Source organism: Cebidichthys violaceus, unplaced genomic scaffold (genome assembly GCF_023349555.1).
Source record: "Cebidichthys violaceus isolate CVI_PGR_0920_01 unplaced genomic scaffold, fCebVio1.0.p SCAF_16, whole genome shotgun sequence".
In the NCBI taxonomy this organism is placed as follows: domain Eukaryota; kingdom Metazoa; phylum Chordata; class Actinopteri; order Perciformes; family Stichaeidae; genus Cebidichthys; species Cebidichthys violaceus.
In genome coordinates, this window is record NW_027176329.1 from 10154348 (window position 1) to 10178569 (window position 24222).

General features: G+C 42.4%; 1 protein-coding gene across 7 annotated transcripts; it reads right to left on the bottom strand.

Annotated features, from left to right (window-relative positions):
- Nucleotides 1-5: 5 nt before the first annotated feature.
- Nucleotides 6-24085, bottom strand: ubap2l (ubiquitin associated protein 2-like). Of its 7 annotated transcripts, none has more exons than XM_068711153.1 (30): nucleotides 24033-24085; nucleotides 22531-22656; nucleotides 21725-21802; nucleotides 20435-20545; nucleotides 19231-19405; nucleotides 18427-18528; nucleotides 18211-18256; nucleotides 15455-15499; nucleotides 14518-14624; nucleotides 14210-14269; nucleotides 14061-14113; nucleotides 13653-13738; nucleotides 13061-13241; nucleotides 12686-12884; nucleotides 12178-12509; nucleotides 11802-11974; nucleotides 11391-11511; nucleotides 9774-9813; nucleotides 9482-9686; nucleotides 8187-8253; nucleotides 7547-7886; nucleotides 6627-6715; nucleotides 6468-6521; nucleotides 6269-6350; nucleotides 5819-6036; nucleotides 5511-5616; nucleotides 4114-4239; nucleotides 2211-2278; nucleotides 1896-2093; nucleotides 6-1322 (listed from the first exon to the last, which is right to left on the bottom strand). In XM_068711153.1, the coding sequence occupies exons 2-30, from the start codon at nucleotides 22612-22614 to the stop codon at nucleotides 1227-1229; spliced, it is 3642 nt and encodes a 1213-aa protein (XP_068567254.1). In that variant the 5' UTR covers nucleotides 22615-22656; nucleotides 24033-24085; the 3' UTR covers nucleotides 6-1226. The 7 variants fall into 7 exon arrangements, with proteins under 7 accessions (XP_068567254.1, XP_068567256.1, XP_068567255.1 ...); XM_068711155.1 differs by lacking the exon at nucleotides 24033-24085 and adding an exon at nucleotides 23856-24013 and having other exon boundaries at nucleotides 11391-11481; XM_068711154.1 differs by lacking the exon at nucleotides 24033-24085 and adding an exon at nucleotides 23856-24013 and having other exon boundaries at nucleotides 9482-9668.
- Between the last annotated feature and the right edge of the window lie 137 nt (nucleotides 24086-24222).

Consider the following 24222-nt stretch of genomic DNA (forward strand, 5'->3'; position numbering starts at 1 on the left):
GGGACTACAGTACTTGTGTTTTTTTTTTTATATATATATATATGTACAAGACAAGTTTATCCATTTAAATTGTTTTTAAAACGCACAGTACAAAAAGAAAAAAATAAATCACTGACAAAAAAAAAAAAGAAAAAAAAAAGAAAAAAGAAAAACAGTACAATGTTGTCCATCGGTATTCAATGCTGCAGGTTTCCTTACAATGGGAGACAGGTGGTGGAGCAGGGAGGAGGTGGGGGGGCTAAAAAATATATAAATAAAACGAAACACACTGGAAGGCAGATTGGGTGTGTATTGGCCTTGGAAATCATTCAACATCTCTTGCAGAATAGGTGGGGCCTTAATGCAACATATTTATAATTCATGGGAACAGTTACTGTACAAGTGTTGGATAATGAAAAATTCTGTGCTAGGCAAAAAACAAAGCACAGTACACAACCACAGCCCCCCTGTGTGTACAAACATGCACGCAGTCACATGACAAACACACTTTCCTCACAGTCCAAGCCAGTGAGCTCGCTTATATGTCTTTATATATAATATATCTATATTTGGTAAAAAATAAACTTCACAACTCTACCAATTTAGAGAATTGTTTCTTGAAACTTAAAATGACATTTAAAAAAAACAAAAAACATTCAACAGCAATTAAGCTAATTTATGTGTTTGGATATTTTGTGTTCCACCAAAAAAAATCAAGTAGTGGGGAGTTGAGGGAGAGAAATACAAAACCAGCCTGTCCCCCCACCTTTAGATATTACGTCAGTCCTCCCCATCTGCAAGAAAAAAAAGGGGAGAAAAAAACAACAAAAAAAACAAAAAAAAAAAAACATACAGGAAACGTTCATTCTTTTAGAAAACAGTTCTATGTTACATACAAGTCAAAGAAAAATGGGTGAGGCTGGGGGATTAACACAATACAAATTCCCAACACTCAATATTTCACCTCTTGACGGTGTATTTCTATAACAATTTAGCTCCGATCTCCCCTCTCTTCTAAGCCCCTTTTGTCCCTCCCGCCCATCCATGCATCATTACAGTGCTGGTTCTCTCGGCACAGCACCTCCTCTGACCGCAGTCAGAGCTGCAGGAGTGCTGGGCCAAGAGACTGGGGAGGGAATCTCTGCAGGGGGGTGAGGGGGAGTTTATATGTGGAGACTGTTTGCGGAAGGAGTGATGAGCCCCCCTTCTAGCTTCTGTCAACAGCGTGGGGGGGCCGACAGCTGATGTTAGTTTGCCCCCCAGTTGTAGCTGTTGTATGCTGACTTGTTGATCTGAGACTTCTGTTGAATGGAGGCGTTCTGGCTGCGCTGTCCGGTGCCGCTCTGTGAGAGAGGACAGAGTTTATCTTTAGATAAACCTCAGGACGTTTTATGCAAGATCATTTTGTAACGATGGTAACAAGTATATACTTCCGGGATTGGGCGCAGGGATTTTCCCTGATGCAACAGTAGGTTGAAAGCAGTAAAACAGGCATGTTAAGGTTGTGCCCTGCTGTGTACTATAGCAGTCCCTCATTAAAAAGCAAGTAAAATGCAATGCCCAAACAGGAACTTTTTCCCGTCCGTCAGATGAGGTAATATTTCTCAGTGAGCTCTGTGACACCAGAGAAGACAGATAAACATGTGATGTGCTGCATGATCTGATGTCAGTTGCTGGAATTTGATTTAAGTTGATGAAGCAAGACAACAGTGACTAAAACAGTCCAATGAAGGAGCTACCTGTGAGTCCATATGATCTTGTGATAGTTAAATAAAAAAAACTGGTTGAAAGCAAGACAAACCAGAACTAAAAAGGCAACTAAGTATCTTCTTTTTTGGTCCGAACCCACTGAACTAAACCGCAGGTGTGAAAGCGACCTGCATCAACAGATGGAGACAAACAACACTGTACACTACCTGTCCGTCCTGCTGCAGGTGGTGGTGCAGGATCTGAGAGTGGGGTTGTTGGTGCGGTGCCAGGATGTGCATGAAGGGGGCTGGGGCGTAGGCGGCAGCCGCCGGGGGGTTGATGGGTCCGCCGCTCCCCAGAGCCGATGGCAGGCTGAACGGAGCCGCTGGCGTGCCGGCATGGAAACCCTGCTTTTCAAATGACTGCTGCAGGAAGGGACACGAAGAACAGATATGTTAACTTTGCTTGATTCAATCTGCAACGAGGGGGGAAATTCCTCTGCTGTGAGGAAGAGGCTTGAAATATTTATCATCTGTAATTACCTGCGTCTTTGTGTAAACAGACCCTGAAATATCTGGTACCCCCGTGTTGCTTGATGTCACAGAGACTCCTGCAGAGACAGAGGAGACGGGACACATTAGTCCAAAAAGTGGGCATGTTAAGGGGACTTGAGAAACACCCAGCGAACAAACCATGCTCAGCCAGTTTCAGATTCTAGCCAGCACAATTGCTACATGGTGTGCTAACAACAAGGAATCTTATTTGTATGCTTCTATACACGTTCTATATTTGTGTCAATACTTTCTCCAATTCAAGACAAATCTTATGGCTTTAGAACAATCAAGGTTCCTGGGAAATATTGAGTATGAACATCTATGTTGGCATAAGTTCATAGATGATTTCAGTAGAAATTCCCTGTATTGAGGACAGCAGAGGCGATGAAGAGGGATGAAATTAAGAAGAGGGGGAGATGGTGTCGCAGTGCATCAGTCGGCCACAGTAGTGCAACCCCCCCTCCCCCCATATCGCCATAGAGACGTAGAACAAGGTCAACTGGTGTGCAAAAAACCCCAAAACAAAATGGACAAGAAAGACTGATTCTAGCAAGACTCAGTTCAAGTGGTATTCACATAACACAATGGTCGTGCCTTTGAGTCCGACATGTTTTGTCAAAATCTGTGAGCAAGAAGACTGATCACATGACGAATACATCCTGGAGCGAGTTTAAGTTACTTTTCTCATTCAGTCTGTTACATGAACCCTTTTTATGGCGTTATTAAGACACGACAGCTACAAAAAGAGGCACGATGCTAATGTGATATTTGGCATCTGAAGCCGTGGAACTGATAGAAAACCACAGTAAGCTGGAACATGATATTAATGAAGAGTGGTTTGAGTTCTTTTACAGGCTGCATCAGTGTTGGATCCTTAAATGCCCATTGTCAGCACAAGAGATGCCCATCCTTGTGTGCCACTGGAGTCTCTGCATTAATCTGATAGCATCGATTCAGACTCAGCTGAAAATGTTATAAAAATGTTACTAGGTTCAAAAAAACTAAACAATGGACAGCATAGCTGAATATAATGAAGAGCTCACTCTTGACAGGTACTATGAAATAGATTTGATCCAGCAAGCTGTTGTATTTCTAAAGAAATAATTACCCCTCAGTTAGGGGTCAAAATGGTGCCATTTCCTTCATCGTTTGGTTAACACATTCTTCATAAATATTTGTCACAGAAATACCACAATACAGACTCCAAAGATTACAGCAAAAACACTCGAGCACCCTTTACAAAGCAACTTAAGTCTTCATTCAGGTACCATTCTGTGTGAAGAACAAGAGCATCAGTGTGAATGCTGCTGCAGCTTCTTCAAATGGTGTCTTCTCTCTCACACAGACACACTCTTATAGAGCACAGCATTATTTTACAAGTAATGAAGACATTTTGCTAACCTATCTCTCTTGGATTGTAACCTACAGGACAGTTAACTCAATACTCTGGAGATGGACATGCCAGCAATGACAACATGAGTGAAGAGCTAGCAACACAGAGGGGCCAATGGGACAGCATCAACCAGAGCAACTCATCAGTTTATGGCAGCCATAGCCCTTGTGACATTTTTTACTCTAAATCTAATAATTGCATAGCATAAATGTCAAGAATATAAAAAGAACATTTGGATTGATGATGAGTTGCCCTGGAAGAGAACACTAAACAGACAGAATGGCAGACGAGGCTAGTGAGGGAGGCAGGCTGCATTGGACGGTCTAAAAGCGAATGTAGTGCGACGGGTCTTCCCACAGGTGCAGCTCATCAGCAATGAGGCAAAGGAACCAGAGCAAAGAGTGGGAGAAGGATGGCTGGTGACACAAGGAGGAAGACGGGAGGGACAGGTTTTTCTCTCTCTTTTCTTTCTATATTTTGGCAGGTGGCGGCACTCACCGACTCCCGGCCCGGTGACAGAGCTGGCTGGCTTGTTTTGTGCAGAAGCGGCGGCGGCCACGGCAGTGCCGTATCCGCCCTTACAGAAATCCCCACTCCCTGAAGCCTGGCCCACATCCTCATAGCCTGCAACAGTCAGACACACAGCCGCAGCCCACAGCGTTAGACACACCAGGCAGGGGAAACAGACCTGCCTCAAGTGGCATTCACAAACAATTCATAGCGTTGGTCTGAAACGGTGTACCACATGGACAGGTTTTACCAAATTGTGACAATACAGATAGTGTCCTCTAGCGAACACATTACACTGACATCCAAATACTTTACTGCAAGTATCTGAACTACAACACCAAATGTATTGTCCTTTGTGGCAAAACCAGTCAATCCGGTGACAACAAGCAGATCAGAAACAACGCTAACATCATTTGCAAATACTATTTGACCCAAGTCTGAGGGGAGGAGGTGGGGGAAGTGAGGGGGCAGGCAGGTTGTGTGTGTGGGAGGGGAGGGAGGAGGGGGTTGCAGAGTGAGCTTGAGTTGGGTGATGGCAGGAAGCAGCAGATGGTGAAGCTTAGAACGAATAGGTATTGCACATGTTGTGACCAAAAGGTGGATATTGATGTGATGTATTAAAGCATGAAAATAAAAAACAGCATCACTGAGAGACAAAAAAAAAAAAAAAAAAAAAAAAAAAAAAAGGCTACAAGGAGTCATTTTAAGAAATGTTTGGAGGGTGATGCATTCGTTGATGTGTTAAGGATGATGTGTGTGGAGGAGATGTGGTGGAAGGTGAAGCCTTGGTGCAAACCCCATAGCAGAGCAAGCTATGGAAGACAGCAGAATGATAATCTAACCCCTCTGTTAAATAAACTGATAAAGCCAGGAGCCACTGTTCAAGCCCATCTTCCCCTTTCCCATCCAGTAGAATGACAGTCCTATATATTTCATCACAAGAAACCATTTAACACAAGTGGCAAGACAAATTCTTGCCATCTTAAAAACAGCTCCATTATTGAGACATGTTCCTTGTATGTAATGGGCACACGGTGCAGATGCATTCCCAATAATCGGACACAATTATACCTCTATATTCATCATGCGCAATCTAAAAACATTCTGATTTAACTTTGAGGTCCACAGTTCAAGTGAGAATCACCATACAACAATGCGTTGTGAACCATTAGCAACACGAGCGTAACAAAAAGTCTTTACACAAGCATCATGTTTATGTTTGTAGACGCTGCAGAGCGCAAATGAAATATGCACTCTACGCCAATGACAAATCAATGGGCTCATTCTGAGAAACAGCACAGAGGTATTGGTATGCAGGTATCTAGAGCAGGACCTGCATGACCCTTCAAAAAAAACTGCAGCTTCAATAGCGTTTAGCGCCTTACCAGTGCTGTATCCATGGGAACCATAGCCACTAGCCTGCTGGAAGGGTGTGGCTGATGCATTGACGCCAACGTTCACACCGTGCTGTTTTGACGAGGTAGGAGCCACCTGGACAAAGACAAAACCATGGCATGTGTGGTCATTTCAGCAGGCTGTAACCAAAGTGTGTCTTGAGGGGGCCACCAGAGAAAAAGTCAAAAAGACAATACAATATTTATAAAAAAAAGAAGAAAAAAAAACTCCAGGTGGGAGCAAGAATGTAATGCAAGCCAACAAGTTAGCCAGCTTGTGGAGACTTAAGTTTTCTTACCGGAAACACAGCAGGTCCGTACTGGAAGGTATTGGGCAGGCCTGGCATACCAGTGTAGTATGGGAGGCTCGTGTAGCTGTAGCCAGGCGGCAGTGCGGGATTGAGGAAGGGCTGCTGTGTGGTGTGATGCGTCTGGGTTTGGTTCTGTTGTGTCTGAGCTAATGTGGTGGCTGGAGACGGGGAGGATGCATCGCCTCGACCAAACTTTGATAAGTCACCTGTAAATATGTGAAACAGAGGGTGACAGGACAGGGTGCGAATTTAGAACCCATGTGTGACCACAGACGGGTAACGCCGTCAACCTGGCAGGCTCAGTTTCCACCAACAAAAAGCACCTTTAAGTTTATTGAGAGGATAATCATAAAAGTTCCACTGTTCAGCAGTTTGCTGCATGTTGAAGAAGCTTTATGTGCTTAACTTATGAAGGGATGCAATTGTTAGTTGGCTCACCAGAGTAAGGGTTGCTTGTCAGGCTGCCGTCTCTGCCAGTCAGTGCCGTTGTGGGAGTTGCAAAGGGGATGCTGTAATAATCCTGGAGAGAAAAATATTTTTTATAAAACAGAAATAATAGACATGAAGCAATAAAGTATGACTTGTGCATAATGTTTCTATTGCAGGAGTTTAAGACTCTTCATAAAACAAAACTCACCAGCGGTATTCTTGTTTGCAGCATCTGGAGGTCATCATAGCCGTACACCTGGGGCTGAACGAAGCATGTGTCAGAAAACCGTGTTACTATATAAATTATGTAACAAACCGGTAAAGCTCAGATTGTACAAAGACCGACTTAATGCTGGCAGGAACTTACAGGGTAGGCGTGCAGTAGTCCAGGGGCCATGATGTATGGGTTGGGCAGTAGAGGGGGCACTCCAGGTGGCAGGTTTGGAGGAGCTTTCCCTGTAAGTAAAACATAAGAATTGCATCAAATTTGCCAAATACTACAAATCCATTAACCGTTGCTTAAACTGGCAGGGCTTTCCAAAAGGGCATGGAGTAGCCAGCTAGTAGGATCGGGGGGGGGGACAGAACCTGCCATTTGTTTAATCAAAGTGAAGGTCTTTCAGCTCATTAAAAAAGCAGATAAAGATCCCTTTGTTGTTTGATTATAGCAGCTGGTCTACAAGGTTGCAGACTATTTTTTGCAACCGTCCAAAACATAATTTCAACTGCACTGAAGTCAGTGTAAACCACCAACAATTCTAAACCACCAACAATTCATAAAAACACAATTCAAATGATTAGGAAATAGATATGGATTCAAAATAAAACTTGTCAATATTAGTATTATAAGATGCTAGAGTAAACAAGCATAAATAGATATTAGAGAGGGATTTATGACCTATGTTGTGAAACATCTCCTTTACCAACACTACATTTTACAGGATCACATGTGAACACATGATACCGTTATAATTTACGGAACCTTCTTTCCTTGGCCATTAGCGGTACCGTTATCGGTAACTAGCTCTCCTGTCAATTCAAACATGGATTAGTCGTTTACAATGTAGAGATCGGCGACTAGAAAAGCATGAATGTCGATGTCCTGATCGCATATTTCACTGAATATTGGTGGATAATGATAGTCAGTCAAACATTATTTCACACTGTCATGGTTAACGTTTAATGCATGGTTCACGTGCTTGCCGAACCGTACGGATCACTGATCGACAGTTACACCACTAAACACAAGGTGTATTTGTCATGTTTGTGCTTGTGTTCATATCTAACCTGAGGATGCCGCAGAGCTGCGTGAGGATGCGGAAGTAGCTGAAGAAGGAATGACCGAGGCGGCTGCGGCAAGTGAAGCAGCGGCGGCTGCTGCTGCAGCAGCAGCAGCAGCTGGGACACACATGGAGGCCGTGTTGAGGCCCATGGCCAGACTGCTGACATGGCCGACGCCGGAGGGGGCTGAAACTGTGGCATGGCCCACAGAGGAGGCCTGAGGGGCCCCTAGTGACACCTGCGCAGCAGCCACCGAGGATGAGGAGGCAACTGATGACGGTACGGCTGACACTGAGGAAGGGAAGGAGGAGGAGTGGAGGCTTGAGTCACCGTCTAAGCTGGGATGCTGTAGAGACAAAAGGAAGAAGACAGACAGATGCGGTTAGGATTGATGAGATTACATTTCCATTAGAGTGAATGGACATCTAATGTGTCCATCTGCCATCACAGGAAATGCAGCTTTAAAAATGCTCAGAAATGGATAAAGATGCACTGTCCCGCATAAGCATGTACACACAACTCATGGTTTCTGTCTGGTTAAAATAACATTTAATCTGCTTCAAGGGTCATACAAAAAGCAGACGACATTGTGCTTTATCCACATGACAGGTTCTGGTATAAATACAGAACTATATAACCAGCTTACCAGAAGGCTTGAGTTGGATGTCCGGACTGAAGATGGAAGGTGGCTGTTCTGTTGTGATGGGTGAGAGCTGTAAAAATAGAGAAAGGTTCAGTGCACGTCTCAACTATCTCTGAATTACATCACATGTAATGGTACTTGAGTTTACCCAGAGGCAGAGTCCTGCACAGGTCCAGTTCTGAAAACCTCAACCCGCCCACACACAAAGCGCAGTACAGGAAGAGATTCATTACCAGCAATTATCTCCAAGTCAAAACTGGACCCATCCTCATCCGTTTATACAAGTCCTGCTATCCGACCCATGATTAAACACAGTACCTGGTTTAAACTGGGTTCTCCGTTCTTAAATAACAAATCCAGCCAAGGAGAAGTCTACTTCACTAGCTGCGCTTGATGCCGCGATGGCAAGCACAATCAGTGCCAGGCTTTCACAATTAAAAAAAACTGGAAAAAAAATTCCCTGACAGATAGTAGACCCCTGTTAACCGATTATCAACCGTTAACTGACAAAATGAGTGCCTTGCATGCAGGTGTGCTTTGGTTGAAGTGCCTAACAAGCCACCCAGCTGCAATAATATATGATGCACAGGTTAAATCCATTTTTACCACCAGCTGCAGTATATGAGCAAGACAGGAAACTAAACCCCCAATTCACCTGTTGGAGAGAGTTATGCTGCGTTCACACCAAATGCGGTGCAAATTTTCACATGAGTAGATTACATACAAAGGCAAAGCAAAGACGCAAATATACGAGCAAATGAAGTGAATAACCACAAATGATCCTGCGCGGAAACGCCCAGAAGTAACACAACGCGAAAATTCGCTTTGCGTTTGGTGTGAACACAGCATTAGAGGCCACGCTGCTACTTTGCATTGTCATGGCCACTTTCCCAGTAAGTGTCCACCGCATCAATTAGTTTGGTCAGCTGTAGGTCTGCCTGGTAAACTCTATCAAGCTTTCCGCCAGTGTATCGCAGGCCCAGCGAGTGGTTTCGACAAACTGTTTAACTGAAAGCATTAAATCGGTCATTATTTAATTGCTAATGTCTATACTGGCGGTTGATTAGGCTTGATATTAGATGATTAGATATTAAAAATAATTAAAAATTATTTTCATTTCTCAGAAAACGACTGCCCACCTCATTTTTATCCCTGGCCCTCAAATTTATAGATTTCTTTTCCCCATAACAATTTTTTTCCGGGTTACCCAACTGGATGCAGGACTGTCTAGAGGTCATAATTTAAGATTATGGTTAACTTCCTATTCTATCATACGTGTTAATTCAGCAGCATCTCACTTGTTGTGTTGAGGCGGGGGGAGGGTGCTCGGAGTCAGGTCTTCACTGTGTCCCAGACCACTGAGGGACGTTTGATTGGATGTAGACAACAAGGAGGCAGAGCCACCGTCACCCAAAGAGCCCATGTTGGAGACGGGCGTGACTGAATCCGAGCCCGGCTTGACCGACACTGCAGAGCCTGCTGCAGCTAGAAAATGAGACATTTCTGGAATAAATTCCAACCCAGAGTGATCAGGAAAAAAGTCAACAATGCTGTTAACAAAAAATAATAATAATTTAAATAGACACTTACCTTCCACAGATTGTGCAGTTTGCATTGAACTGAAGCCATTCTGTAAAACCAACAATGAAGGTGAGCTCAGAGGTTTCTATGGAAACAGGCCGTTCTTAAAAAGGCATAATAAGCAAGGATTTCTTAAAAATTCTAAGTGTAGACTGATACAAAAATAATCCCTCTCGATCATCTCTTATGACCCACTAGAAGTGTGTGGCGGTGTCTGCATCTGCTCAGAACCTGCCTGCCCTCTACCTGCATTTCATCTTTTCTTATTATTTTGCATTTTTGGGAACATTTCTAGGTATCAGCAGAGCATTTGGACCCCAAGAAAGGGTTTAAGCCACAGCCAATAAGCAGGATATTGGCTGTCCCACAGCAGGATAAAGCCTGCTTTCGGCTGTATTCATTCAAAATTGAGCACCTTCCCGCAGGTTTGTGAGGTGTGGACATGTTTATTTGTGCTTTAAAAACATAACCACCAAGAAACAATCAGAAAATAAAAAATGTTCTTCTGATTCACAGCTTTGTTCTCCCAACACTGGTCCCTCTCTTCATCACTCGACCACCGCTACACTCTCTCCCTCTCTCATTGAGTTGGAGAGGAGAGGCAAAGTTTGAATTCTGTGTTTACAAGTAGCGATTGACGATGAGACTATTATACCTTTAAGAGGCTGAAGGGTGTGGGGCTTTTGTAAACAGTCAAACCAAGATGTTTGCTTTGCAGAGCGTTTTAACTTCAGGTCAGGTTTGACACCAGGAGACTTCCGCATTAGGGCTGCAACTAACGATTATCTTAATAATCGATTAATCTGTTGATTATTTCTTTGATTAATCGGCAGGGAAAAGGCAAGTGAATAAAATCGTGTCTTTAGTCTTGCAAATTATTCCACCCCTGCTTTACTACTGTTATTAATGAGCTAACGCTAACTTGTCATGCTTGTCAAGCAGGATAACGAGAAAACAGCAGCACCAGAAGAGCTACTGGAGGGACGTTACGTTCCTCACTTCAAAACAGAACAACAGTAGGATTCTGTAGTGACTAACCTGCTGTTGAACTCCCTTCCTCCTCATCAAGGACTCCAACATGTTTACGTTTTAGGTGCTGAATCATCACCGTGGTGCTCCCGTGCCGTGCCATGCCGCTTTTGCATATCTTGCAATTAACACACTTTTTCGATTTATTTAGTGTGAAATGCTCCCACACCTTGGATGACTTGTTTCGTACTGATTTCTCTGCCTTTGCCGTGTGTTTCAGAACAACGTTACAGGTCTCTCCGATAGTCTTTCCTCTACCTCCGCTCTTTTTTTTGCTCTGCGCTCAACTCAACTTTTTTTTTTATACTGAAACATCTCCGCGACTTATTGAGTGGCGTAATAATCGCGTGACACAACGAATCGATAATGAAATTCGTTGCCAACGCTTTTAATAATCGATTTTATCGATTCGTTGTTGCAGCCATATTCCGCATTAAACATAATCCTTTCAATCAACACTAGCAATGAGCTCAAAAGGTCTAAGTGGGGGTTAAGCATGTTGTCCACACTAGCCACTGCTCTAACTACTATAATAACACCACACCAAATCAAATTTTTTCCCAGTTAAAGCGAAAAAGAGGGAATCTTTGGCCATACCTTGGACTGCATATCCTTCTGAGGGGAGGAAGAGGCTGAGGGAGGGTAGCGGCGGGTCTGGGATGCTCTCTGATCGTACAGGTCCATCTGACTGGAGTTGGAGAGAGCTGGAGTTGACTCACTGCAGATTGTAACAGTATTGACAAGATTGTGTTCTTAGAGAACAACTAGTGGTTCTGACCCAAACATTTCTAATCACAAGATAAGTTTTTAAGCACTTTTGGGGACTAGAACGTGCACTTAAATATTACCCCCCCAGTACTTAAATGCTGCGTAAGAAAAAAACACTGTATCATAATACAGATGGTATAAATCGTGCAATAACGTATTTTACTGTTGAAATGTTGTTTAAAAAAATAAATAAAAATAAACACACAAAAGGGTGTAAATATGAATTTTTAATGTACAAACCTGCTGGGGCTAGTGTAGAGACTGTTCTGAACCTGGTTGGCTTGTGTTGTGGTGGCGGGGGTGGACTCGTAGTCTGGTAGAACTGGTTCTGACCCAAACTGCAGTGCTCCAAACTGAAGATTGAGGCCTGTGATGTCTGCTGAGCCAGGCATCTCTACCGCCAATGCAGGAATCTAAGGAAGATGAAAAGTGTTATAAGACTCGGCACAAATGTCCAAGGATGTTTTCTGCTATCCCAGAACCAGGAGTATATTTTTCCATCACATCCATGAAATGTGCCATTTTTGTTTACATTCTGTCATATATATATATATATATAAAAAAAGGATCCAATCATCACATTTCAAATATGCTGTTTTTTGTATTCAGTTGTTACCTTTGATGAAATGGAAGTCTTCTTCTTCTGCTGTTTGAGTTTGTGTTGCTGCAACGGCAGTGGACTAGAACCATGGGCGTCTGAGGAACTTGTGGAAATTTGCTGACCTAGTGATGGAACTGCTGCCATTTTGGGAAGGGAGGAAGCAGGTGGAGGCACCACATGGGGTGAGGATGTCGTTTGTTGTGGTAAGGAAGAAGACGAGGAGGAAGGAGGCAGACTTTTGTCCTGCAGGAAAACATCCAACATGGACGAGGTTGAGGTGGCGGCCTGGTAGGGCTGGCGCTTCGTAAAGGGCGTATGGACTGCAGACTCCACCTGAGTCTTCATATCTGTAAAAAAAAAAAAAAAAAGAAGAAAAATTTAAGTTAGGAATGAAACCGTGAGAGCAGTTTGGATATTCCTACATTGAAAAAAAAAAAAAAAAAGATCTATGGAATTATCCTTAACATGCTCGGGGGGGATATTGAGGGAAGTTCAGAGTAATTACAGTAGAATGTCATCTCACCATACTGTCCCAGTGAGGCGGCACTGGTGTCCCAGGATGAAGGGGTTGTGTTCGGAGGTCCGGTCTGGGAGTGCTGGGCTGCCAGCTGGGCCAGTGCCTGGGCTGTTTTATACTGCTCCAGGAATTGAGAACCAGTGGTCCCTGTGCTAGCTCCTTTAGGGTCCCCCACATCCCCGAAACCCTTGCTCAGCATGCTGACCTGCAATGTTGGCAGATTATGACACTGTTATCAAAACAATAAAAAAAACAATTGGTGCTACATAGCCGTAGTTATGACTTGATGTCCATGGCCCTATCCCTTTCCTGTGTGGCTAGGAAGTGGTTGAGATTTAAACTTTAAAAATGCTTTTGTTGTATTTTTTTGGAGAGTCTCACCATGCTGTGCTGGGTGTAAGGGGTGCTGGACGATGTTTGGGAGAGCGGCACTCCTTGCTTAGAGTTGCTAAAAACCAGTGACTGGGACAAGGATGGGGGCTGGGTGGCCTCCATGGGGGGATTTTCTGTCTCTGAAGAGGAGGATGGGGGAGTCTTCCCCAGGAGCACTGCAAGGTCAATCCTGTAGCAAAATAGAAATATTCATATTCAAGAAGACATTTGAAATGTGATCTGTGTCAACTGAACCGTTATTTATACCACGAGTACAAATATCACTGTTAGGACTGCAACTACTTATTAATTAATCTGCAGATTATTTTCTTAACTAATCGCTTGGTGTATTAAACATAATTTTCCAAGGGGACAGCTACGTAATACTGTTCCCCAACCAATAGTCCAAAACACAACAATATTCAGTTCACTATAGTGAAAGACAAGGAAACATAGCAAATCTTCATAATTGAGAAGCCTGACCCAGAAAATACTTTTGACATTTAGCCAAGTAAACAGTGAAACCAAGCAAATGTAATTATTCTCTCGACCCATTCCTGGAAAACACGAGTCAAGCTAATGAAGTGCACAAGTGCCCCACCTCTGTCCTTTGGTGATGGTCACATTCTCTTGAGGTAGAGGGACGGACGCCACACTGGAAGCTGTGAATATCTTGGTCTCTGAAAGCTGCAAAGGAAGAGAGAGTAGAGGATGGAGGTAGTTTTAGTTGGAAGCACAAAAGTTCACAGAATTTGCGGCCGCATGTCTCCGCCAACCAGTGTAGTTGCAGTTTCCATTTATGCATGTCCAAAATGTCATGACTTAATGTCATCCAACAAGACATTTGCGCGAAATAGTAATAATTAGCATATGATACAGATGGATCCAGTCTTCCTTCAGTGACACATTGCTAAAACGTGATAAGTTCAGATTTGTCTTTAAATATAACATTAAGTTAGAATGTCGAGGGCTACAGCAGTTGCATGAGGTTAAGCTCAGAAACACTCACATCCTCATTCCAGTCCTCAGTGCCCCACTCCTCTGTGGCAGACCTCCAGGCCCCTGTGAGTCAAAGAGAAACAGTTCAATACTACCGGGATAAGAAAAGAAATTCAAACGGACTAAGGGCTGCATGAAAACAGAAAAAAAAAGGTTTACCAGGAGCAGAGTCAAATTTGGGCGGATAATTTGTTCCCTCTCCTGCAGCGTAATCCACCCCTAGAGAGGTGAGGAGATCAAAGATGAATGTAATGAAAAGAGATGATTATGTTCAAGTCAACAGTGTGAAGAAAGCCTTGACAAATCGGCATCAAAAAGCAAGTAAACCTTCCTTTCATCTTTACAGCAGGAGTATCTTTGGGATGTTGATGATGATTATTAAAATTGTTTGGATGGTAAACAGATGCTTCATTGATAAGATTAACCCCTCTTATTGGAGGGAAACCTTTCTGAATAAATTAACTTACTAGCTCCTTCCTCAAGCTCCGCACTTCCTGTGTTGTTCCAGGTGCTGCCTCCACCATAGCTTTCTTCTGTCTGGGCTGGCTCCGCATAGTCAGCAGGGTTGAATGTTCTGGGGAAGAAAGCAATAAGTGGGTCGAGTTGAGAATTGAGTAATCGAGTATGTACTGGCCACATTTGAAGGGCTGTCAGCACTACAAAATAAAAAAAATAAAAAAAAGACTTCAGTTATGACAAACAATAATCTGGGGTCCATTTTTAACTTACCTTCTACAGGTCAAAGTTTTGAAAATATCAAGCAGAAGCAGTTGAATTCTTAAGAGCTTCAAACCACTAGTGAGCATGAATATTGCACTATGAGTACTGTTTGAATAAATCCCCAGCTCTGCTCTTATCGTCATTACACTTTAAGCTAATAGAAACACTTCAGAAAAGGAGTGACTGGGGTTGTAGCAGGAAGAGGAAATGATAAGAGGCTGAAGTGAATCCATTACTGTCTTTGAGAGTTTTTACAGTTAAGACATGCAAATAAGGACGTGTGAGCATCCAAATACTGTTTTTGTTGTTTCCTCAACAACTCTTTCCTGGTACTGCATGTCTTTCATTAATCTGACACATCCGTGCATGCTGGGAAAAATTACAGCTGGCGCAACCTAGCAACATGATGAAGTAAAAGACTTTTCTTTTGAGTCAAGCCAAGCTAAGCTGCTTTCATTATTTGTCGAAGATATTTCCTGTGCAAATCTGAGGGCACTTATGGTTTAAGAGCAGATTTAACATCAAATTTCAGGAAGGTCATTACTTTTTCATATACTATTAATAGAATGTAGAGAAATACTTTGTTTTGATAATTTTAATATTAAAACATCCTGTTTTATGTCACTTAAAAGTCTCCCTACAGAAAAACAAGAATAACAGACACACCAGAGGCGATGCACTCACCTCTCACCTCCTGCAATATCATATCTGGGCCCCTTATCAATCTGGCTTTAGAGGGAAAATAATGGCAACAATTACAAGAAGCACAACAAAGTAAAAGTAGAAGATAAAGCTTTTGTTTTTCAAACCACAATCCAGAGCAGCAGCGTGAGCAAAATGCCTTCGATCTGCCTGTGCCAGTAGTGTAACAAACACTCTACGCCACCTGTCAGTCACTCCCCAATGCAAGGCAAGCCAGTGTGCTTTTAGTCGTGGTGGGTAAATACACAGTCCAAGAAACCCCAACTCATCAAAAGTATACACGATGCAGCCACAAACACAAAAACCGTTGCTAGATGACAGCAGTTATGCAAGAGTAAATGCAGTAATCTTTCCATTGATGCAGTTAATGGCTAAAACAATCTCAGGAGTTTCAATGATGCCCATCACACAGACGCATCATCTCAAAAGCTATTGCTAAACAGTCATACAGGATGCCGATGTGAATGCATCAGTCCGCATTCAATATCTCCTCCATTGAAATAAATCACCACCTTTAGTCAACTAGTCATATGTGATCTCACTCTTCTTTTAGTAAAAATGTAATGATGACGAACACACACACACACACACTTTGTGATAAACGTTCACCAGCTTTGAATTGAGCTGGCTAAATTCAGATAAACAGCTCAGTCTCCACCGGAGCAAAACCATACTTACTATAGTCTTTGTAGCTGTGTCCTACAATTGTAACCATTTTCAGGGGGTTATATTCATGCTAATTTGGAGAGGCCTCTATAGACGCAACAAACTGAGAGTCCTATCTCTTCCCCTCAGTTTCTTTTCTGCACACTCCACCACAGGACTCAAATACAAAAGGCAGCTAACAGTTAACCCAAAGAGGCAGCGCTGTAAATGTGCCAACCAATGCTGTGGTACGAGTGAACACAACTGGCTATATAATGAATGCATCCTTTACGCCAGGCAACATCAGCAATGGAGGAGGTTGATTATATGCAGCCGTGTTACATGCTGCAGTTAAGGCCAACGCCACTCTGGATGCAACATTACTGTTTGTGCCACAATCTGAAGGGCAGTGATTCAAGATCAATTCAATATGGTTTTTAAAACCATGATCCATTTCACCAACGATGGGCCAATACTTAAGACTTATATTTCAGACAAAACATCCAAAACTAATATTGTGCAAAACACAATGGACTTCCTTCAACAGTGTTTTCAAACTGGGGCAGCTTTAAAGATCGAGTATCTTCTGTATTGCATTAAATAATAAAATTAATGTGTCTGAGATTCTTGGCACCCTGAGGTTTTCTGCATCTACAAGCTACTGTTACTTTGGAATTTTAAAAAAGCAACAATATTATCGGGTATATTTGGCATTTGTGGATTACATTGAATTCATTTATTAATATCAACCCTATCATCCTAGTAATTTAAGTTTTACACCAACTTTAGAACAAATCTGTTTGATCAGCTTATTCTTCAGTAATGAATTGCGGTACTTGTTTCCCTTGTGAGCTCACAGTATTCACTTAGTTTAATTCAGGGCGTGCTAACATTTTCAAGCGGAATATGTGTATGTGAGGTGAATGGTACATGCTGCCTTAGCATATCAAATGTACAAGGTAGCACAAGGTACCAGTGATACACACAAGAATGCAATCCACTGTAATAAACTGATCAAAGACCTTATCTGCTTTAAGACACCTTCCTTTAAAGCCACGTTTAATTTAAGCCACCGTGTTCAAGTGACACTGAAGCAACGCTGGTGAACTGTGTCCGCTAGCAGCAAGAAGCAAAAGCAATCACAGAACTGTTGTGTGGCATGAGGTGAGAGGTTAGGAAACATGAAAACACCTCAGCTAGCACTGCATGCAATTGTAGGTGCGAAGCCCCAGCACTCAGCTCAATTATGACCAATATGAAACAAAGCATATTGTAGTGTTCCTGGAGATAGGCAAGTCAATATCTGGGTCCACACTTCACAAATACACTTAAAATTGTTTGACATTTTCACAGCATCATGGAAACACAGAGCATACAGATGAAACCTAAAAAAACATGTGAGGTTTTGGTACAGAAATTGTGTGCAATGCACCACCACTTCAGCAAATATCTGTGAATTAAATCAAAACACTTTTTGTTTCATTCAAGTCTTCCTCTACCTTCTGAACCTGTGTTCAAATATATTTACGGCATGCTTACTGTAGCTTTGTAGCACACATTCAAGAGTGAAAATTACATTCAGGCTTCTCTTTGGAGGAAACCACATCATATCACATGTGCTACTTCAGCAGATCAAGATAAAAAGAAGATTGTATGATCTATAACTTCCACACCTAACTGCTTAAAGTCAAAAGACAGGACTTTTGTCATGAAAACTAAATTTTGTCACCATTAAATTACTAAATTTGGATTGACTGTTCACTTGAGAAGTACCGCTTCTGTTATGACACCTACTGATCAAGATAAAAGCAATAACTCATTAAACACACACACATGCGCGCACTCGCACTCTGCGGGCCAGAGAGCAGAGACACCCTCTCAAGCGGATCCATCAAAATTTCACACCAAATAAAATGATTAGACATGAGAGTTGTTCTGCCCACGCTGTTCTATCCCATTGGCTGATGTATATTCTCCCTCCTTTGGATTAAGGCTAAACAATAGGCTGGGGTCCTGCTCTCTGGTGACCATGGCAACAGGTAAAAGTGGAACGAAAGGCCCTCTGGTTTTAGGCAACACAGGTGTTCTCTTACCCCATGCCCTGCGCCGAAAATCTGCCTCCTCGCCGTCCAGATACTCCTGGGGAGATAAGAGGTTACTTCAGTTTCTTACCGTGACAACTAATGTCACAAGAAAAAAACACCGGCGGTTTAAGTAAAAATAAAAACCCTCCCTAGATAATGACTCGTTTTGATGAGAAACATTTCTTTCATGAATGACTTTGTCTGAAGAGGATTACAGCCACTTACCAATGGTCCCTCTTCCTCTGCCTCTTCCCCGTCGGCCTCGCTCTGCACCTCTTCCAGCTATTCCAGCCTTGGCTCCATCCAAGCCATTCTCCTGACCACGAACTAGAGAGAATGGCTTTAGATTTAGACACTACACTGTATGCAGAATGTCAAAACAATCATATAAACTAGATTGGTTACAGTTTAGAAAGAAATTATCAAAAAATAATGGTTCTCTATGAGAGCCAAGTAGCCCTTCATTCAAAATGAAGATGAACTACAAATCTCTTGCTGGCTATCATTAACTGTGGCACACTACTGGTGTGCTGCAAATTACCAATGGCATGAAGAACCTTCCACTTTCAAACCAAGATGTTTTGTTAAGTTACTCCTTATTTTAATTTATCAAACCTTTATTTAACAGAAGACACACTGTTCAGACAAGTTTATGAGCTAATGTTGATGCAAACCAAACAGGTTTACCACTTCTTCACGTTGAAAGCCTCCAGTGCTGAAACACTGGAGAACGTCTGATTTTAAAATACAGCCTTATTTGACAAATGACTGTCACTCACAAATTGCAGATACATTTAGGATTCCTTCAGGGCTCTCGTGTGCCCATTAACGGGTCACAAGTACAGTGTTTGTTTTGATTAGTGAAAAGTGTCAAGAGAGGAAATTATCTCATGTTGTATTAGTAGAGTGCCTGTTGCAATTTTGATTGCATTAGTGCTTTGTTCGACAACAAAAATCTTCACCTTTTATTTTAACGATACCTACAAAATAATATAATGAAGCCATAGTTAAAGAATAGTAATAACTTACACTCTCGGCCCCTGCTGGCTCCACGGCCCCTGCGTGGAGCTCCACCTCGGCGACGTGCTACATCTTTATCTCCTCCTTTCTCTCGGTTCTCTTTTCCTTCCTCTCCAGTCTCTGCCTGGCTAGTCTCCTTCTGGCCTGACACCCCTTTCTTCTTTCCCACCATTTCCCAAGAGTCCTTAGGAAGAAATAAAGACAGCGTTACACTGCTGGACTCATCGACTTTGTACTGAGTCACGATGACTAAAAACAACAACCACCGAAGAAAAGTGAAGGCTAATTTAAGTATTTTATAAACCACTGCCACAACAACAGGGCAATGTACTCACCCAAACTATGATCACAACTATAAGAAATGTATTCATAAACTAACAGGTTGGATGTTGAGTGTTGCATTGACTTGAGACAATTAGCTGGTCAGCCAGTGAGCTAACTGGTTATTAAGAAATAGTTTCCGGTGGTCTCTCTCACCATTTGTCACAGATGCAGCAATTTAAGTTTGGGTGGGCCAGAATTGGCAGCAGCTATTTTAAAAATCACAAAGTAAAAAAACTAAAACAAACCTGTCAGTAACGTCCCAGGAAGCAATATTGAACTAGTTCATTTTAAGGTCTCTACACTGAGCCAGTATCTTGACTATGCAGGTAGCCGACAACCCCTTATCAGGTCTGATTAATGCGCTGGCAAGACCCATTTCCACACTTTCTGGTTTCAATTCCCCCCCCCCCCCCCCCCCCCCCCATGTTCGACTAGCTACAAGTATATCAAAGCTGGTATGCAACGATGAGGGCCCCTTCAGGTTCGTCCTTGCTGCACTCGCAAGCAAGGCCAACTCATACACTGTTCTTTTTAAGAACTGGTCATAGATTAAAATATCAGAACATTACTGTTTTCACCTCTTAGATAATGTAATTGAGATGGTAATACATTTGTTAAAGGTTTCATTTTTCCTAATGGACAGGGGAAGTAGAAAAAAATGTGTCACGGTGAATATCTTTTTGCATTTTTTACCTTTACATAGTACTTTGTCTAAACTAGGGAAACCTGCCTTTGTCCATGTCCATACAATGCTGTACCTTCACAGGATCCCTACTCATACAGTGAAAACTGTAAATCCACTATCATAGTTATATAACCCAGCGTAGCACTGATCTCTCCAGGACCTGGCCCTCACAGCCCTAAGCCATCACACAAAGCCAATACTCACAGTGTCTGGGCTACCCTCCAGCAACACATTAATGGCTCTGTTGACATCCCCGTTGCAATCGTGCAGTGCGATCATAGACTCATCCTGGTCCTTGCCTGTGATGTCAATCAGCTGCAAAAGAAGGCGTGTCATGATGAGAGACAGAGGTGACTCCCGACACTTGTGTAGACTTGTGCCAAATGTTTAAAAAAACAAAACAACAACATACATCCAAACACTGGGTTAGATACAGAACAGTATACCCTCTAACAGCAGGGATTCAGCATCTTGGTCACTTCAGTAGCTATAACAAAGGATTCATTTTCCATAAAGACTGGCACTGGTATGCAAAAGATAACCCCTTATCAAGTGGGCCTGATGACCCATTTACAGAACTTTCTGACCTTAGATGCCATTTTAGGGTCTTACTTTTCTGTCTTAATCATTAATCACATATAATCTAATAGAAGATTTGGTATAACGATACTGAAAAGACATTTAAAGGTGTATCGGAAGGATAAAAAGGTTATCTGGCTGACTGAAGGCATGTAATCAAGTGTGTGATAAAGTTGAGCTAGCAGTTCAGTAGTTTGTCAAACTAGTAATTGAAATTGCAAAGACTCATTTAATAAGAGCAGCCGGTGATATCCAGGGTGGCACTTCAATTTATTTAATTTTTTTCTGGCAGATGCCATTAGCACCCAGGTGTCGGATGCAAACACTATTTGCACGAAGGCGGAACAGCCAATGTGGCCATTTACACCCGAGTGTATATACACTATACTATATATAGCATGGCTGAGACAAGCTCCCAGATGTCTGTAGCCAACAATGCTATTTGCACCCAAACTTGGCACACATTGCACACTGCATGCAGCCAACTGTAGGCCATGTATATATTTCCTGAATCTAAACCACTTGTTTTGTTGCCCAAAACTGCAAATATAATAAATAAATATATTTAGAAAATAATAAGTCAAGTTAGTGTAAAAATCGCCTTCTCGCAAGATTCAAACCTCGGTTTATTGGGTGATTTGACACATTCATCCACCACAACCTAGTCCCTTCTATCACATATGTTGTCTCTCTTTATAGTACTCCTACAACTATTACTACCAAATCTTCTTGCCAGAAATTACATTTTCATCATTGCTCATAACTGAGATTGTGCCTCAAAAAAAAAAGAAGAAAAAAAAAGATGTAGTTCAAGCCTTTATTCCGATCAATATCACATTTTATACAGAATATTACAGTACTATTTGAATACTAGAGGAAAGCTGAACTAGGACAAAAGGATGTGCATTTGCTCACCTGTTTGACCTTCTCCTCAAAGTCTGCATCATTGTGGTCTGAAATCATCTGCGCAAGTCGGATCTGCTCTGCAGTAGCCTATTCCAAGAGAAGCGAACACCGAATATTTACAACAGACAGAATCACAAGATTTGCATTCTTGCAAAACCAGAAAGAACAACTCCTATTTAGCCATTTACAAAATCTACAACAACAACTTTTGTGTACAAATACTATACTAGATGTTCACATCTAACAGTAAGCACTGGGAATGAAATTAGCACCTGCCAAATACACTGTAAGTGTTGGCTGTGGCAGGTAAACATTCCAAGTCACCTGCCACCATGGCATATAGGTTCTCCTTATATTAAGAGATAATATTTTATAAATATTTTTAAATCCTTCCCTAAATTAAAGATACCACAGGTGGCAGACAAAAAGATGAAGTGGATGGTTGAAAAGTTCAGTGACCTGCACCAGTGACAGGTGAGAATTTTTTAGGAATTCTTATCCTGATTATCAAAACATGGTGTCAACAGGTATTGATTATCCTGTAATACGTTCTTTTCTACGAGTCTCATCAAAAGACAATGTAATAAGGTTATAACTGTTATTGTTTTTCACAACCTCTCAGACAGCATATTATGTTGAACCCAGCTTTTTGTATTAGAAGATATATTGAATAATACCGTCTCAATTGTTGGTGTCTGTACTATGTAACGTTAGCTTTGCAGAAACTGTGTCTATAAATTGGTTTGCCTATACTCAACCCTGGTGCACATCACTGTGCATGTGGGCAGTGAGGCAGGTGGTGAGAGTGAGGGTACCTGAGGCCTCTGCTTGTGCTGTGTCTGACTCTGTGTCTGCTCCCAGCTGCCCCGGGCTCGGTTTCCGCCCATGGACGTCATCATTTACAGTATATACAAATAACAGTATTTACAAAGGAATAACACCTGAGGAGAGACAGACGATAGAGGAATTACAGACCTGTGACTATGACCTATTTGTGTCACAACGAACATGTCTGGTGCACGTGAATACTACTTCCTCAAACTGCCTAGTGGCTTATTGCCTAATGGGGGGTAGCTAGCAGCGCTATCAAGAAGACAGCATCAGCTTTGTTCCCAGAGACGCCTGGACGTTGACAAAGGGTGTTTTCAGCCCCTTTCTAAGGCAATGTCTAAAACCGAAGCTAGCTGCGGGTCTGACCCGCGAAGCAAAAGTCATGGTACACTGGGTGCTGATGCAGTCACGGCTTACAAGTGCATAACGTTAGCTTATTTAACTCTTCAGAGCATTATGCAACGCTTTCTATATCAAAATAGTCTCGGTGGTGTTTAGTCAACCTAACGTTACATATTGTGAAACAAGAGCATACGATTACAAACCTATTACAAATAGATCTACCCTGTTATGAACACCAAACGAGAGAGACGAAATACAAACATAGTTCACGCATCAGACTGCATCGTTTTTCGATAGCAAATTGTTAACCTTGCTATCGACAGCGACTGCTTAATCTCGCATACGTTACGTAAAACCCTGTTTGTACTAACGTTAACGTTAGCCCACACACTAGCCTAAAGCAGGGGCCCGTCCAGCATATCCAATTCCATTTTGCCAGCCACATGGCCAAAATGCTAGCCAACTCGCTAATACTTGAGGGGAAATCATCCAGCTCTGAAGTCTGGGTGGGCTTCCGCTTCACACGGCTTCACCTCATGGCGACAACGAGGCTAATTCTAACAGACGCTAGCTAACCAGCTAACTGAGTACCGAGAATTGGCTATACAACGCTTAGTTGTTAGCGTTAGCTGACTTAGCTCGATAGCCACAAGTTAATTAGCTAATCAGCTACAGGCGAGCAATGAAGCTGTAATTCGACCAACGCAAAGACGCCCGTGCCACTCAGTTACCACTAGTTGTCTGCTAATGAACGTTATCCATGCCAATTTAACTAACTACCGTCGTTTCGCACAGGGAGGCAACGTTGACCGGTTAGCTATGTTAGCAAAGTAGCCGCTTCACAAACTACACCACCACTCTACAGCATTCTAACGCCACTACATCTCTGATAGCTCTCAACGTTGACCGAGGCTAAAGGCAGGCCTACAGGCCGCTAAAATGAAAATAAATAACAGGCGATACTGACCAGAAACCCGGCTCAATATTAGACACTGCTACACAACTGGCCGACAAGTGTCTCGTTGTCGACCTTCTAGTCGGATTCAGGACAGGATATAATTCCTGAACCCCAAGTTGATACAACTAAGTTGGGGCAATATAGCGAACCAACTCGCTCGCACAATAAGCGAGAGACTGAATTTACCTGTTTCTTTTCCACTCTGACACCACGGAGAGCTACGTCACGTGGTCTGTGGGGCGCTTCGCGGAAACTGGACCCACAACATGTGATCACACACTAGTTTAATATTATCAGCGGAGTTAAGACATGTCAGTGGCATGGATGCACAACACAGATAATGCATTTTGGCAAACTGAGAGATGAGGCGTGTGAG